Source organism: Lissotriton helveticus, chromosome 3_1 (assembly GCF_964261635.1).
Source record: "Lissotriton helveticus chromosome 3_1, aLisHel1.1, whole genome shotgun sequence".
In the NCBI taxonomy this organism is placed as follows: domain Eukaryota; kingdom Metazoa; phylum Chordata; class Amphibia; order Caudata; family Salamandridae; genus Lissotriton; species Lissotriton helveticus.
In genome coordinates, this window is record NC_136061.1 from 965,841,090 (window position 1) to 965,859,229 (window position 18,140).

The following is an 18,140-nucleotide window of genomic DNA, read 5'->3' on the forward strand; positions in this document are numbered from 1 at the left end:
GAAATAAATATTAAAGAACTCTAAAAGATGATCAGCTTTATGCCTATGTCATCCTTTTTTGAAATTCACCTTTGAATGCTTAAGGCTTCACAGCAAGCATTGCAAACATCTCTCCATTTGTCCCAGTACTTATTACATACACCTTTTCTGTTTACACTAAAGACTGCATCTGAACCCTACACTCACATTCGGAGTACCAGCTTTCTCTTCTTTTACATTACGCGCTGTTTTTTATCCCATCACATCTTCTCACTTACTCCCTTCCCTCTCTCTGGAAGATGCTAAACCCCCCTTGAAAAATGCGACATCCCTACCACCAACAAATGGTCTTACCATCTTCAAAGTCTCCATACGATTCATTTAGTGTAGTACCTTATGCTAGTCCTCTTTCCTTCTTATCCCAGTACACACTACCCGTAACTTCATAAATGATGTGCATGCTCACTTATGAGTAGCCCAGACCCCTAAAATTGATCAAGTGTACAAACTGGCGATGTACACATCTAGTAAAATTCTTACTCATTTACTCACAAGTAATAAATGTGGTGGGCGAAATGAAAGCCTCAAATGTAACCAGGGAACTTCAAAAATACACTGTTAAAAGCATGTAGTTATGAATGAAACTAATGTGGGGACAAAGAAGAGAAAGAATGGAGGCTAATTGTTTGGTATACTACATCTACCCACAACCTCAGTATGTTGTCCTCATATAGAAATAACTCCTCTTATACAACCACTTCTGTTAAATAAATATATAAAGTCTCTCATTGCCCTTCTGATACCTATTCATAGAACATTCACCTAATGAGAGCATCTTCATAGAAACTCAGTGGGTCTCGTCACAGAAGGGATCTACATTGAAACAATATTTCCTTAAGACCTGCTCTGTGTACACCAGTGCATCCTTGCCTTTATGAATAACATATGCTGTATGAATATTCCCCAGATAGGAGCATCTGTGCGTTTAGCACAGCATCTTTCAATGCGTCATTTATGGTGCAAGAACATTCCCCGAAAGCATCATTTGAGTACACCACATGCGTCCTTCCCTTATTGAGTAAACCATACTGTATGGACGTTTTGCTGATGAAACATTCTCTGCGTACAGCAGTGCAGCCTTCCCTGTGTATGAATTTGGTGTTACGTGGACATTGCGAAGATGGGAGCATTTGAGAATAATGCATTGTATCTTTCTCGCTATAAACAAGGTATGTTGATCGAGCATTTCCTATGTAAACTAGACAATTCCTTCCCCAACAAAACAGTTCTCTCTTACCCGAGCCTCTTGGTGACGGTGTTCACGCGGCGGGATGGCAAGTCCCAGAGAATCCTTTCAAACGCTGCAATCAATCCCAGAAACAGCCGGCGGCAGACTCAGTTATTTTGCAATAAAGTTAATTTATTTCAATGGTGGCACAACACTACGCATTTCGGAGCCAACGCTCCTTGCTCAAGAGTAACCAATGTTGTGAATCTGCACAATTTAAATAAACCATGTGACATTCTATTTCCATAGACACTGTAAACAGACTTTCGCACTATGTTTGAGTTATATATTCATCACTCAAATTTTGGCAGTTTACATAAACAAACCAACAGGTGTCTCACATGTTTATACGATCAATAGGCAAGTAGGAAAAAAGTAATAATAATAATGACCATTTTTGGGTATTTCTGGAGTACTGTGCAAAATAACTGAGTCGGCGGCAGGCTGTTTCTGGGATTGATAGCAGCGTTTAAAAGGATATATACATTTATGTATATACATATATACACATTTGAGGTGAGCAAATTTAGAGTGTCGCTGGTGTTGAGGGTGCTCTACAGAGGAGCTGCTTTCCACCTAAATTTGAGAACTACCCAGAGTTCTCTGTTTCTTTTTTTGTATAATTTATGCGTCACTCTATGCCTGAAAGGTTGTTTTTTTACATATACTGGCTGCCCCCGTGTGTCTGGACAAAGCTATACCTCTCTGAATAGCTCGAATGAGAGCGAAACACGTGTTAGGGATTGCTTTTATTCATTTCAGATTGGCTTGGATGGTATTTTACCAATCCAAAGCTGTAATATTGGGCCTGGAGTGGTAAATGGCTTTTGTCATATAACAGCTCGGCGCAGATAGCACTGTGGTAATCCTATCCTTAAAGACTTTGCAGTAGAATTGGTAAAATACTTTGTCCCTTTCAATCTCGGCGTGGATGGCACTGTGCTAATCCTACGCTAAAAGACTTTGATGGAAAAGAAGACATTTGAGGTGAGCAAATCTAGAGTGTCGCTGGTGTTGAGGGTGCTCTATACAGGAACTGCTTTCCACCTAAACTTGAGAACTACCCAGAATGTTCTGCTTCTTATTTGCACACACACACACACACACACATATATATATATATTCACTGAAAAACCATAGGTTTCATGGGTGCTATAGTTAGCTGGACATTTCACTCATACAAAACCATTGAAATTCCTCAGTTATAGTTAGTTGTACGAACTGTAACTCGCGTGCCCGCAATCCACTGCTGATGATGTCACATATTACATCATTCATGACAGTGACATCACTGATGACATCTCAAATTACATCACTGATGACATCATCCACGTGACAATCAGATACACCTCATCATACACTAGTATAACCTGTCATCACTCACTGTAAAATACAGAGTACCATATTGGAATCCACTGACACACCAATACAAGTTTCTAAATACCCACTCAGTGATTCCTAGATCTACAGACACATCTAATTACTTACCCATACATTCACTCATACATGCTGTCAATGATCAATAGAACACTATCAAAAATACTTATACAGCTATATCGACATTACACACCAGCACACATCCTATTCACTTATGCAGTCATCCTACTCACTTATGCAAACAATGGATCATACTTAAATTTACTCAGCTACACACTTATACAAACACCACTTCATTCATTCATATAGATAGTAACTCATACTTAGTGTGTTATAAAATCACTATTACAAGTATACAGTTATCCATACAGTCACTCATACAATCAACGAGTCTTATGTAAACTTATTTATATACAACAAATGTCACATACACTGCCTTTTATTTTTCTACTTCGACGGACATGTACCATTGATAGATATATTTGCTCAACACCACACCCATAAAGATATTCAGTCACTCAAACAACTGTTATAACATGTAGTTTTAACCTCATATACCTACTAAATCAACTATTCACACATCTCTGGGCAGTCACACACCACCCACTGATCCACACAAATTCACTCTCCCATACAAATACTCAGTTAACTAATCAATAAGTAATATAGACTTTCACATAGCTAGAAGCCAACTGGTACAGCACTTTACACAACAACTGACCAAGTATTACAGATATTCTCACAGTTTAGTCACTATCCAATATATTTAGTGAGACACTATAAATTAGTCAAGTAAACAGTCAATCACACTGCTACTAAATCCTCCATCCAGATATTTATATATCCACTCATTCTCCAATGCAGTTTGTTGTATATATAATACATATTTAAATAACAAACCAACCACATTCACTGGATGATGTCATCAGTGATGTCATTTGAGATGTCATCAGTGATGTCATCAGTGATGTCACTGACCATGTCATGAAGGATGTCCTATGTGACATCAGCAGTGGATGCGTGCGCGCGAGTTACAGTTAGAAGAACTAACTATAACGGAGGAATTTCAATGGTTTTGTATGAGTGAAATGTCCAGCTAACTAGAACACCCCTGAAACCTATGTTTTTTCAGGGAATTTCTAAGGTTTTTTAAAGGATAATTCCTAACTACACGCCCCTGAAACCTATGTTTTTTTCAGTGAATATATATATATATATATATATATATATATATATATATACACATACATACAGATATAAACATATATATAATCTGCATATCTATATAAATACAAATATAAATGCATGCATACATAAATATATACATATATGCATACATATGCATGTTATTTACATGAGTTTGAAAAACACTAATAAAAGCAAAGCTAAAAAGCCACCTAATTACAAACAGAATTGCTTTAACTTAAACGAGGGCGAGACCTATTGCATTTTCAATGCTTGTTCACTTTGGTTCCATCAATAGGGCATTCAGATGTGTCACACATTTGCCATAAATTCTGAATGTTAGCACTCTAGTTGCTCATTAGATCACTGTAGTAAAGCTACTGCTCACCAGAGAAGTCTGCTGCTGGAATTCAAAGTGCATGTTTCAGTCTGCATGTCAGAATTTTTTAATGAAATAGAAGAGGATTTGAGAAGTCAAAATGTGCCCTAATTTTTCTTTTGATACAAAAGGGGATGATGGACTGAGCGTTTGAGCAAATCAAACCCTCACCACCAGCCAACTGATCTGGGTTTAATCCATCACCATTCTTTAGCTCACTCTGCCACCCCAGTTCAGACATGGCCATATGCAAATCAGTCTGACCCTGTGCCTCATGGGAACAGTCCAGCCCGAACTGCCAAGCCATGTCTTCCCTGGACCGGAAACAAGCATCCTGGGACCGGTTTCGGGTTCACAACCCTCATCAGCCAGGCTATCTTGAATCCAGTGGCAAAGTGAGCAAGGGACTCACGTCTGAGCATACCCTGCCGCACTTAGGGCGAACAAAGCGATACAAAAGGGGATGATGGACGGAGCGTTTGAGCAAATCAAACCCTCACCCCCAGTCAACTGATCTGGGTTTAATCCATCACCATTCTTTAGCTCACTCTGCCACCCCAGTTCAGACATGGCCATATGCAAATCAGTCTGACCCTGTGCCTCATGGGAACAGTCCAGCCCGAACTGCCAAGCCATGTCTTCCCTGGACCAGAAACAAGCATCCTGGGACCGGTTTCGGGTTCACAACCCTCATCAGCCAAGCTATCTTGAATCCAGTGGCAAAGTGAGCAAGGGACTCACGTCTGAGCATACCCTGCCGCACTTAGGGCGAACAAAGCGATACAAAAGGGGATGATGGACGGAGCGTTTGAGCAAATCACACCCTCACCCCCAGCCAACTGATCTGGGTTTAATCCATCACCATTCTTTAGCTCACTCTGCCACCCCAGTTCAGACATGGCCATATGCAAATCAGTCTGACCTTGTGCCTCATGGGAACATTGACTTTTGGCAAACCACTAATACCAGGATACATTTCGTGCATACGCCCACTGGGGCGGGAGACATTATATGCACGTGATTTGCCTTAAACTGCTCCCTCCTCCTGCCAGTGATCAAGGGCGATGATACGCCCGAAACGCGTTTGGCTCCAACATTAGTGCTGTGAAGACGCTGGTTGCGCTGCTGATGTGCTTCTCTGAATAAAGGATTTCAACTTACCGGGTGTGGCTATCTCGTTTGGAGGCAACTCGTGTTTTGTGTATTTAACGGCTGGCCTGGCCGTGAGATAGCCCCCCTGCTGCAAAGAGCGGGTCTGCAGCGCCCAACACTGAGGTCGCTGAAAGAACGGTAAGCCGGTCGGAGAAGGTGTATTGACACGGCATGCAACACAGACTATTCCAAGCATGCCCACTTGGGTTTATATTGTTTTATTTGTGAAGGGAGAGCGGAGCCCACTTGGGCATACATTGACTTTTGGCAAACCACTAATACCAGGATACATTTCGTGCATACGCCCACTGGGGCGGGAGACATTATATGCACGTGATTTGCCTTAAACTGCTCCCTCCTCCTGCCAGTGATCAAGGGCGATGATACGCCCGAAACGCGTTTGGCTCCAACATTAGTGCTGTGAAGACGCTGGTTGCGCTGCTGATGTGCTTCTCTGAATAAAGGATTTCAACTTACCGGGTGTGGCTATCTCGTTTGGAGGCAACTCGTGTTTTGTGTATTTAACGGCTGGCCTGGCCGTGAGATAGCCCCCCTGCTGCAAAGAGCGGGTCTGCAGCGCCCAACACTGAGGTCGCTGAAAGAACGGTAAGCCGGTCGGAGAAGGTGTATTGACACAGCATGCAACACAGACTATTCCAAGCATGCCCACTTGGGTTTATATTGTTTTATTTGTGAAGGGAGAGCGGAGCCCACTTGGGCATACATTGACTTTTGGCAAACCACTAATACCAGGATACATTTCGTGCATACGCCCACTGGGGCGGGAGACAATATATGCACGTGATTTGCCTTAAACTGCTCCCTCCTCCTGCCAGTGATCAAGGGCGATGATACGCCCGAAACGCGTTTGGCTCCAACATTAGTGCTGTGAAGACGCTGGTTGCGCTGCTGATGTGCTTCTCTGAATAAAGGATTTCAACTTACCGGGTGTGGCTATCTCGTTTGGAGGCAACTCGTGTTTTGTGTGTGTATGTATATATATATATATATCTATCTCCTGGGCTTAATGGACTACCTTTTTAAAGTGACGCTTGCTGTACAAATGTGAATACAGAAGATGTACTCACTGAAAAATGTCAGTCGCTATGCCTATATCAATAAATATTAATAGTGTGCATGCAGCCTAAGGCTATCCCAGACATTTTTAAATTTGATATATCCATCACTTTATTTAATAAATATAATCCATTAAATTTATCATAAATTAAGGTAAAATACCATATCTGTCTGTTTTATCTGCATGAATATAATAACTAGTGCAAACAAAGTGTAAAGTGCAAATGTACATATAACCAACTTGCAAATTTTGCCAATAAAGTGCAAGCTTGCAAGAAAAACTGCATATTTCAATGTAGGCAGCAGAAGAAATCCATTTCCCACTCATCCAAGATAATAAGTATATCCGATGTTTATATTACTTGGATATATCCTAGAGTAAATTCATCATTAGACCTACAACAGGATAAAGTGAATTTTTACAGATAAAATTAATCTATCAAAAATTATTTTGTCACTATAAACGTTGAAAAGGTTCAGGTTCGTAAACATCATATAACTATGACCTAATGGCAATCCTTGGGTATTTCCCTATTATACAGTACATTCATGAACAGGTATATAGGTCTTCACAAGTGTTCAGACCTCCTGGAGTTTAAGTGTCCAGGTCTAAAATGAAACTTGTTTCCAACCTTCTGAGTTTCTCTTCCCTGTTGCCTCATCTTTTATGTATGGGGTCAACGTCTACTAAAAAGTATTCCAGGTGTTTAAGATCACTTTTGTGGGTTTCTTTAAAATGTAGTGCTACAGGGTAGGTGGGGTCTTGGTTGATTATGCCCCTTGTGTGCTGTAGTATTCGTTTATGCGCTTGTAATATGGTGCTTCCAACATATTGAAGTCCACAAGTACATTCTAACATGTAAATGACATGGTCTGTTCTACATGCGAGGTGTTTACTGATCACCTGCACTCTCTCACTATATGGTGTCTTAGATGTTCTTTTGTTAACACCATTCTTACAAGCTTTACAGGATGCACATTTATAGAAGCCCTTTCTTGCCTAAAGTACAGGTCCCTGCTTTCCTGACTTCCGGACTACTTTTCACCAGAGCATTGCTCATGGACGCTGTCCTTCTGTAAATGATTGCAGGTGTTTTTGGCATGAGGTGGCCTAGGATGGGATCATCTAAAATGATTGGCCAATTACGTTTTATAATCCCCCTCAGCTGTTTCTCCTGTTTGGTGTAAGTCAGAATCAGTCTGGTCGATTCCATATCTCTATTCCCATCTTTCCTATTGCAAAGAAGTAAGTCAGATCACGCACTACGTGCTCTGGATTTGGGTATGGCTGCATAAATGGTTTTCGTCACGTAGCCCCTTGCTTATTGATCTGTGAAGCAAAGTCCAGGGCACTTTGTTCTGTCCCCTGCCAGATTATAAATACATCATCTATAAACCTGAGCCAGGTTATCACATGCTCTTGCAAAACATGGCTAAAACTTTTACTGGGGACCAGCTCCTCCCACCAGCCCAGACATAAACAGGCATAGCTGGGAGAGAAGCTGGCCACCATAGCCACACCCCAAATTTGTTGATAAACCTGGTTCTGAAAAATAAAAAAAGTATTCTCTAGACAAGACAAAGTCATGTTAATCAGAATTTTGCTATGCTGTGCAAGTCATGTCGGTCTGTTGCTGAGGAAGTATTCCAGTGCCCGGATGCCGTCAGGGTGCCTGACACTCGTATATAACGATGTAACATCCAAAGACATTAGGACATATTCGTTCTGCCACTCTATACCTTGTATTTTGCGTAAAAAGTCACCCGTATACTGAATATAGGGAAGGTTTTTGACATGGTCCTGTAAAAAATAATCTATATAACGAGATATATTTTCAAAAGGACCATCACACACTGATATTATGGACCTACCAGGTGGTTTCCGCACATTTTTATGCACCTTTGGTACAAAGTAAATAGCTGTCATGTTCCTTTTTCAAGAATGTATTTTCCTCTAGACAGCAAACCAGCACTCTTCCACGCAAGAAGTTTGATATAGAACTCATTGTGAGTGCTTCTGACTGCTGGCACCAAACTTCTTCTATAGCACTCATCATTAAGTTGGGATCAGGCATCATCCACATAGGCTCTCAATGGCCAGAGGACAATATTTCCTCCTTTGTCCGAGTTCCTGACCACGACCATATATATTATAGAAGTAAACTGTTGTAAGAACATTCTGTCTGTACACCGGCAAATAACTCATGGGACTGTAATCTACACTGCATCAACGTTCCTTGGATGGTAACATCTCTATGTACATCGGCACATTTAGCCTGGTTAAGTGAGCACGTGTAAGGCACGTTATCTTGACAAGAACACCCCCTAGTATGGCCATCTCTGTGGAAAAAAAATCCCAATGTGAGACATTTTTCATGATCAAAACATAAATCCAGAGCCCCATGTCTTCTTCTGAACACATGTACTACTGCAAAAGAATTCACATTTGTCAGCATATTCTTGTAAATAGCACAAAATGCATATATGCCTGCAGGGGCTGATGGAAGGCCTCACTCACCCAATGTGTCTTGTAAGAGGCTAATTGGGTCCTTCTGCCCCTGGCCAGTGCCACCAATCATTACAATGGTGAGGAGGTCTGAGGTGGAGGCGTATCCGGCTGCACTCACCTTGTTCTTGCTGCTCTCGCAGGACTGCAGGCTGGCTAGGATCTGGCTCTCCACAGAATGGACCCAAGCATCCCGCTCTTCATAGGTGGTGGCTTCAAAGTGCCATGTCTGGCCCGTCAGAGACACGATGATGAACTCAAAGTTTTCTTCTTGTTCTGAAACACAGAGGGGAGTAGGTGAAGCCACCAGCCTTTAATATCCCCTTCTCCCTTTCCTTCCAGCACAGAGGGAACTTGTGAAGTGTTGCTTCCACCATGCCATTGCTGACCTCGCTAGCCTGTCCCCATTACATTCAAAATCGAGAGAGCAAGCATTCATCGTCGCGGACTACAAAGAACCCTCTCCCCAGAGGTATCAGCTGTGGCCCATTAGCAGAGTCATGTCCATCAGTGACCACAGTGAAAAACTGGATTCATACGAAAATATTTTATCCTTCAAGGACACAGCTCCACAGACTCGGAAGCAATGTTAATACTATTAAAAACAGATATATTTTATTCAAAAATTACTTATGATTGTCCTGGGCCCCAGAATGCAAGACTCTGCCATAAATGGGTTGCGATGGCCCAAAAGTCCGACTTCTGAATCACGGTTGCTCCTTCCAACCTTTGCAAAAGATATGGGAAAACCTACCATTGCACCCTACCTGCAATATCTAATAGAGAGAACAGACAGGGCGACACAGTGCCTTCCACAGAGTGGAGAGAAAGAAAGTGTGTGCGCGTGCATGTGTGTTCTTTCACTATGCAGGGAGCTGTGCCATCTTACCCTTGAATTCCACTTTTTTGGCAAGGCAGGTGCTGCTCTCCACTGAACTTGTCATATGAGAGCCCAATGGAAGTCTTGCATGTGTTTTGTGTTGCTACACCATACGAATACCTGGCCATGCTGGATTGAAGCTGCATCCAAAGTGCACACCCATGCAGGCTACGTTGTCAGTGATACTTGGAGGCAACTGAGATTCTAGAGGGGGAAATAGGCAGTTTTACCTGTACCCATTGGACAGAAGTCTATTAACTTTCTCCATGTAATCTGTCCGGTGTCCCTGTAAGTGTGATCCTATACTTTCCCCTACAAGAATGTAGAGAGCTGTGGCATGATGCATGAGTGTTTGCAGCAAGTTTGGGAGTCTGTGTGTATATAACAATGTCCTCTGAGCGCACACCATGACAGCAGTGCAAGTTGGAGGTGTTTCTTTAGAGTGCCTTGAGTCCCTGGCAAGGTGTGTTACTTCCTCTGTGCAGGCCACGTAGACCATTCTAGAGGGTTGGGGAATCCACACATGTAGGCTGCCAGCCCAAATCTCCTTTTGCAAGCAAAACACTCGCCAAATCCGTTTCCCTGCCTGGTAAATCCTTCCACTTGATTTGCCTAGATAAATCTTACCTTACTTGTGAGGTCTAAACTGTGGTCCTATAATACATATCCATGTGGTTGTTAATGTTCCTCGCTTCCCCTGCCCTGTGCCAGAGCTGAAATCGCAGAGAACCCATTTAAGAAAGGTTGTATTCTCTTCACTGGTATGATTTTTGAACAGATATGCTGCCCCACTCCTGCACTGCAAAAAATTCGTTTTTCTCTTTTTTTTGTAAAGATAGCACACTTCATAACTGCACTTGACTTCCTACCATATATATTCGCCTTACAGTAAGGTATTTATCTAGATTGGGAAGGAGCTCTGCAACAAGAGTTAGGAGGTTAGTCTAAACAGGATCTGTGCTTTGTGTTGCCATAACTTTTGAGGTTAGGACCAAACCTAGGAAATAAGAAACTCTTGCTGGGAAAACTAAGCTGTACGCAGGGATTTAAGTGGGATGCAAAAACTGGGGGGTCTCTCAAAGGGGATGGCCATTGCAATTATGGGCGTGGCTTAAAAACACATAAGCTACAAATCTGTGCTTAGCATAGTGTGCCGACCGACTTGCATTATGCTGTTTCGGTCTTTGCATCCAGATATGTGATACAACAAGTAACATCATACCTACACCAAGTCATGACTATTCGCTTTGTCGATGGTTGTTAGTTACATAAGATAAATAAGCAGCAACTATGGCTTGTATGTAATATTGAAAAAGCTTCCACTTAAAGCCCTGGTGACACCACGACAATGTTGTTGCTCCTGAGTTTCAAAAAGAGAAGGGAAATTCAGATAGAAAATGACTCTCTTTAAAGGATTTCCCTTCCCCACAACGCTTACCTGGCATTATGTCATGCCGTAACTTCTCCACTAGTGAGAAGTGAGCAGTGTGAGCATGCGCACATCGATGTGCCTGCTGTCACTTCAGTCTCGAAATAACTAGCCGCCTGTGCCAGGGCACAAAATTGAGCCAGATAGAGATCTGTATTGAGGCCCCCTTTAAATAAGCATTTGCAATGTAATTGGTCTCGCCTTTGGGACTTTATGTATATTTGGCTATGCAGCACATAAGCCTGGGTGCTAAAACATCTACTGTTCTTGAACATGGAGGGAAAGTAAGCACCAAACTGTGTGACACGCCAGGTATGGGAACACATGGAGAGAAATATTGCCTTTCAACGAGAAATGGTATAGTCCAAAGCTCTGTTTTTTTATATAAAAGCAGGGCCTTCGGTGGTCATATCACTGAAAATATAAGATTTGAAAGAATTATTATTGTCTACGGGTACTCGTGGAAGACAATTTCTATGGACTGGAATCTAGAGAATGCTAAAGTGATTCTGGTATTTCACTGACCTCTGCTGGTCGTTTTTTATCAAGTTAATAGAGGCAGTTGTCAGAAAAATTAAAAAAAGAAAGTCCCTCAGCAGAAAGCAAATCTGGTATTTTACTGACCTCTGCTGGTCGTTTTCTATCAAGACAGTTAAATGGAGGCAGTTGAACAGAAAAAAAAAGTCCCGAAGCGGAAGCAGACTAGGGCTGATCTCCAGAGCCCACAAAGTACATACACATATAAGTATATACTAAAGTATATACAAGAGGTCTTGAATGCTAGACCTAAAAACTGATGGTGCTCAGCACCAGCAAGACCCGGTCCACCTAAAGCCATGGCTGTACTGTCTTGAAAGAGAAGAGGATCAACCTGGACATGAAACTAAGAATAAGGCCCAGATCACTGAAGCAAGTATGGAAGACAACTTGAACGGAAGTGCCTGCCAGTGAGCTGTAATGCCCATACCAGCTTATTTGATCTAATCTGAACAGCATATGTTACCATCTTCATCAATGAAGGATTTTCTGCCTCCGAGAACGTGCAATATAATCCCACCCACTCCCCAATGCTCAAATCTTGATACTGTGGGTCCTGAGTCAGCCCACATAGAGCTGTGCGGGACCCAAAAGGTTAACCTTTCATTACAGGTCACTGTAGTTTGTCTCACTATCGGAGACTGCTTGCCCTGATTCTAGAAATATATATAAGCATTGCCATACGAAATGGGGTCCAGGAAAAATCATGGTTTAAAGGTGTAGGTGGGATCCTAATTGCTGGGCATGAAAGCAAATAAAATTATTCTGTGTTGTCCGAGTAAGAAAATATCTTAGTGTAGGTGTTGTCTTGCAAATCTGGAAGTGTGTATTCTTAGTACACAGGTATGCTAGTCCTTCAATGTTTAAAGTATAGTAAGTACATGTCAGCTTATGACAGACCAAGATTTTAAACTCAGGGCTTAATTTGAGCCGGAGCTTGCCAGTGCTCAGCACCGGCACTTAATTATGGGGGCCGGGTCTATCACTCGGCATTAAGTGCACCTGTTCTCCTGCCTTATTTTGATATTTTAAAGTCGTGCATGTCTCTGTCTGCGCACTGACTGGTGGTGACTCTGGCAGGCACACACAGAGTGTGGCTGTGTGGCGCTGCTGTGTTACTGCTGTCACTGTTGCCAACTTGCCGACTCTGACTGACCAGGTCGTCGACGTCGATGATGCATACAGCTGAGCTGCCCTGCTCTCTGCTCCGGGTCCCACCAGTTAACTTACTCTCTTTAAGAATTCCACTTCCCGGCCGCGGCGCGGATCAGGGCCCCAGTGGGCGGGAGTCCGGGACTTGTTGTTTTGTAACTTTTGTTACTTGTTGCAGGGGCCAGGGGCAGGCACTGGGCAGGGCTTTGCTGCGGGGGTTGGGGCTGTGCGCGCCAGAGGAAGCGACGCGTGCGCAGATTGCATGCAATTGAATGCATTGCACGCGCATTTTCTCTGCCCGCCCCAGCATACCCGCACCTCTTCCCTCGCCCGCCCAAAGTTGCTGGTGGACTCGACTCGGAGTTGGGAGCGGCGAGTGCTCAGCAGGTGAGGGCGAGGTGCGAGCGAGGCAGGGCAGGGGGCCTGGCAGTGGCGTGATTGAACGTGATGAATTTACTGGTGGTGGCCAGACCAGTCAGGTTTTTTTAAATCATTCCTGATTGGTCTACCTACCACTGCTACAGCAGCGCCTGGACAAGATGGCCTGGGCCCTGGGGGTAGGCCGGCGCCGGCCGAATTTCCGAAATAAGGCAGGCAGGCAGCAGGTGAGGTGAGGCGAGGCGAGGCAGGCAGGGCTGGCAGGGCCTGGGGGCGGCGGGGGCCGCAGGCGCAGGATTACGTTTTTTTTAAAATTAATTAATTATCATTGTAGTTGGGTTATCATTACATTACACATACATTTATTATCACATGAAGATTTGCCTGGACGGAGGCTGGGAATGATAGGCGGCGTAGGCCTGGCCGGCAGACATCATGAATTAACAAAAAAATCTGCGCAGGTGAGGCCTACAGAATAGATTAACTTTTTTATGTTCGACGTGACGGTCACACTGCTTAAATGTTGTTTTGTTTCTGATGCCCTGGCTTAGGCTAGTTTGATCATCACGAATCGATGGGATGCACGCTCATGTTTAGTGTGCACTCAGTCACTGGCTATTTGTTACGCAGTTGTGGGCTGCCTGTAATCAGTAGAGGATGCAGGCCCAGGGCAGGATTCGGTTTCGTTTTCAGGCCAGGCACGCTCATAAAATCTGTGGGGGAGTGGAAACAGAGAGCTGAGCTGTATTTTAATGTCTCTCTGTGGTGACCTCGGCGTGGAATTGTGGCAAACTAGAGAAATTCATGTCCGAGTCCCGCTCCTGGAACCGACCATAAGAAAGGTTAGTGTGTGTAACCTCGAAAATATTAATTTTGTTCTTTACAAATACAAAAAAAAAACTGCAGTAGTGGTACAAATGTCCTGCCGGGTGAGGCAGAGAGGGGGTCTGTCGAAGTTGGGGAGCACAGCCTGGCTCGTTCCCGAGAATTTCACAGTTTATTATTATCCTAGCACTACAGAGTCGGCATGCCAGAGCCAGGTGGGCCTCGGCGTGCTATCGTGCACACTGTAAGAATTCTCAAGAACAAGACGTGGTAAAGATGTTTTACTTTTTACTTGGTTCTCAGCTCTGCTAACCATGTAAATGTAAATGTATTTCGATTTATATAGCGCACAAATCACCCAGGGGTCTCAAGGCGCTTGCTTAGGGAACCCGTCCTGGTATTCCCCTGTGAGATACCCCGGCAGGGTAGCCACAAGGTGAAAGCCAGGCATCCCGCCGCGAGGGGCCGTAGTGGAGATTAAGCAAGCTATTGCCCAGAGTCGCAGAGTGTGACCCCGTGAGTCGAGTAGGCACCGGAGCGAGAATTATCGAGTCCGTGGAATTTTGAGCCCGAGACCCGCCGAGGCGGGGAATCGAACCCTGGTCCAAGGCCGATCTCAGCTTCCGGGTCTGCCGCCTCTAACCACTGAGCCACGCTTCTCCACCAAGGAATGGTTTACAACTGGGAGGTGCTAGCCGAAGCTGGGTAGTAGAAGGGAGGTGATTGAAACAGGGATCCCGCATTTGCATGGACAGTCCTGGTTTTTGGACATATATCCGGGTGTCCAGATAGCTTTCTCCAAATTAAATACATGTCCCGGTTTTGAGACGAGGTTAAGCCAGCTAGAGCTCTGCACTTGAAATGCTGCTTATAGAGATGAACCTCTCCTGATAATTCTTTCAGCACCCTCAGCGCCTTAATTTGCCTGTTGTTTTTATTCTGGTACCAATGATGAGCAGAGGATTCTATGGCCAAATCTGTGAGTTATTGTTATCTCTTGTGTGGCGGCGCCACCAGAGTGGAGCTCTGGCGTATCCAGGGTCCATTCGGTGCATTCGTGGGCGTGCAGCACCACCGCAGCCATCTGCCTTCTTCCCGCTTGATATAAGGATATGGTTCAGCAGGATGTTTTTATTTAAATACTGCGTGCCCTCGGGAAAACATTGCAACTGCCAAGTCCCCCATGCCGGAATGCCAGTGGACAACTTAATTTATGGCCTTCTCTACATGTGCTGCCCTGTTTGTGTGTGTGTGTGGAAGGTCACCTGTTTGTGTCCAGTGGTCGGCGAGAGCTTGCTGTATCTTTAAAAGGCACAGGGCACGGGCCTGCCCTGAACTCCAGTGTGCAAAGACACGAGCTCTCAGGATAACTTCTACAGTACTTCAGACAGAGATGAGAATCCGCAACTGAACGCTCCTATCTTCATCAGCAATTGGCCTGAGCATCTGTTGGCTGTGAGCATGTGCGAGTCCACAGACTGCTGCTTGGATAGCATCAGTACGATGCAGTAATTATTTTTCAAAGCACTGCCTTTGCTGAGGGAGTTGGTAAGTGAAAGGAAACTCATGATTAATGTTCTCGCTTTTGTCTAGTAGCAGTTGCCATAAAGTAGCTCAGAGGATTAATGTAGGTGCTGCAAAGAACGTGTACTATGCATATAATGTGGATAGCTCAATGGGTTACTGCTTTTGTCACAGAAATCCTTTTATTGCTTGGTGTTCAGCCCCACCGGACGCTGAGCTGGGGTGAGGTGCTGTGCTTACAATATATGGGTTTAAAAGCACCTGCTGCATAGTTACTTATGTGTCTATTTTCTAGGCAACAATAAACATGTCAAAGAGAACTGATGATAAATGTGCCTGTTGGAAAGAAATCAGAGTTTTGTCCACTGGCAGTTTGACTCCTCATAAAGCAGCACAGAGGGTTAATATGCCTGCTGCAAAGAAAGTGTACCACTAACTAATATGGATAATTTCATGGGTTACTGCTTTTATCACAATCGACTAAGTTAGTGCCCTTCCATTTTAGCTGCTTTGCAACAGCTTTAAGATACATTTAGAGTTTCTTGTTGCCCAAATGGGTGTTATTTCTGATATGTATCTTATTTCCATTGCTTGATTTTGCTTGTGCGAGAGTGTCACTTTAAGTGTCACACATTTGGTCTTGAATGTCACTCATAAGTACACTAAACCATGAAAATGTCACACATAAGCAATCTGAAACCTTGGCAGCTATGTTACTGTTTTTGCTGCCCTTTGTTCAGTGTTGCTGCTGGGCGGGACACTGATTGGGCAATTTGGAAACTTCAAACCTCAATGGAGATCTACATGAAGTGCTGACATTCTGTGAAACAAAGAGATCGCCCTTTCAAGTGGGGATAGCATGTAATCCTGACCTAAAAAAGTTAAAAGGCAGCTCCTTTTCAACATTGTCTCTCTTAACATTCCTTTGTGATAGGGACTGTAGAGCACCCAGTACTTGTAACTGTCATGCTGCTTCACTTCAGCCACCATCTTGCAGTGAAGCTCCCATATTGCATCTGTCCAGGGTCCACTAAATGAACCTTTGCTACCATGTGCTAATTTTCTGGTACATGAGTCAGAAGTGCCCGTTGAGGATGTGGGTGGGGCATCTAGAGTAAGTGGGTGGAGCTGAGGGAAGTGGGTGTGGCCTCCTAAAAAAATTTGAGCACCTGCACTTCATATTTTACAAATTAAGCACTGTTTAAACTACCCATATGTCAGGTGGCATAAGGGAATATGAGAGAATGGGGGTGCACAGAAAGTCTTGACAGTCGATAAAAGCAAGAACGGAAAGACAAAAGTTCTTGCCTACGCAAGATCTATGGACCTTGTCAATTTTTCTTTCTTTTTTAGGTGTCGACTAGGCAGCGCTTGTGCGGTCTCTTTGAGACATGCTGTATTCAGAATATGGGCTTTAAGTTCAGCCTGTGCTCCGCTCATGTATTTTATTGGCTCCTTTCAGGGTCTTTTAGAAGTGTATTTCATTGGTTTATTTAATAGTCTCCCTTTCATACCTTCTTCTCTTCAGTTGTAACCTCCCATAAGGACAGCCCCTCTTACATGGACTTTATTTGATACGTTTTATTTTCAGTTTCTCAGCACTCATTTCTTATCGACTTCTTAAACGTAGCTGGAGTTGCAGGCACAACAACTCCTTTCCCGGCCACACTTCCCCAACACGCCCTCTCTTCAGGCTGCAGCTACCTTCTCCTGTTCCCTCCTGCTTGATATTATTTATTTATAAGGCTGCCCATCTTTCTTTTCTATTTATTTACTATATTAGCATTCACTGCATGCCGCTCTTTAGCTTCACACTTGTAAAGCTAACGTGTGGTGTGCCGTGATGGGCGGACTCTGCATTTCTTTTCACTTTATTTACTTTTGCAACATTCGCGGCACGCCGAGCTTTAGCTTCACACGATTAAAGCTAAAGTGTGGTGTATGCTACAAAAACAAATTAATAGGAAAAAAAAGACTGGCGACTGCAGCCTTTCTTTTCTATTTAATTTTGTAGCGTTTGTAGCACGCCACGCTTTAGTTTCCCCTGCCTAAATCTAAAACGCGCTATGCCACAAATACTACAAAAGGAAAAAGATAGGGGAAAAAAAAAAGTCAGCTGTTGCATCATTGTCGGATTTACATTTTAACATGGTGGCCGACTCGCCTTTATTTTCCATTTATTTGCTTTTCTAGCATTCACGGCATGGCGCGTTTTAGCTTAAAGCATATGAATTTAAAGTATGGCGTGTCGTAAATACTACAAAAGCCCCCCTACCCGCCCCAAAATGCTTGCTTTCGTTCATACTCCCTGTAATTCTATTCACTTTCAACATGGTAGCCGTACCCCTTATTTTACTAATTATTTCCTTTGATAGCTTTTGCGGCACGGAGCGCTTTATCTTAAAACATAAGAAGGTAAAGAGCGGCATGCGCAAATGCAATAAAATAAAAAAATAAAATGCTCTTGTTCCT

General features: G+C 43.5%; 1 protein-coding gene across 4 annotated transcripts in view; it reads right to left on the bottom strand.

Moving 5' to 3' along the window:
- AGAP1 (ArfGAP with GTPase domain, ankyrin repeat and PH domain 1) overlaps positions 1–18,140 on the bottom strand; it is a 1,166,515-nt gene that overhangs the window by 131,322 nt on the left and 1,017,053 nt on the right. For all 4 annotated transcript variants that reach the window (XM_078681380.1, XM_078681378.1, XM_078681379.1 and 1 more), the window contains one exon: positions 9,065–9,219. In XM_078681380.1, the coding sequence (XP_078537506.1) occupies positions 9,065–9,219 (155 nt within the window). The remainder of the gene's footprint in view (positions 1–9,064; positions 9,220–18,140) is intronic.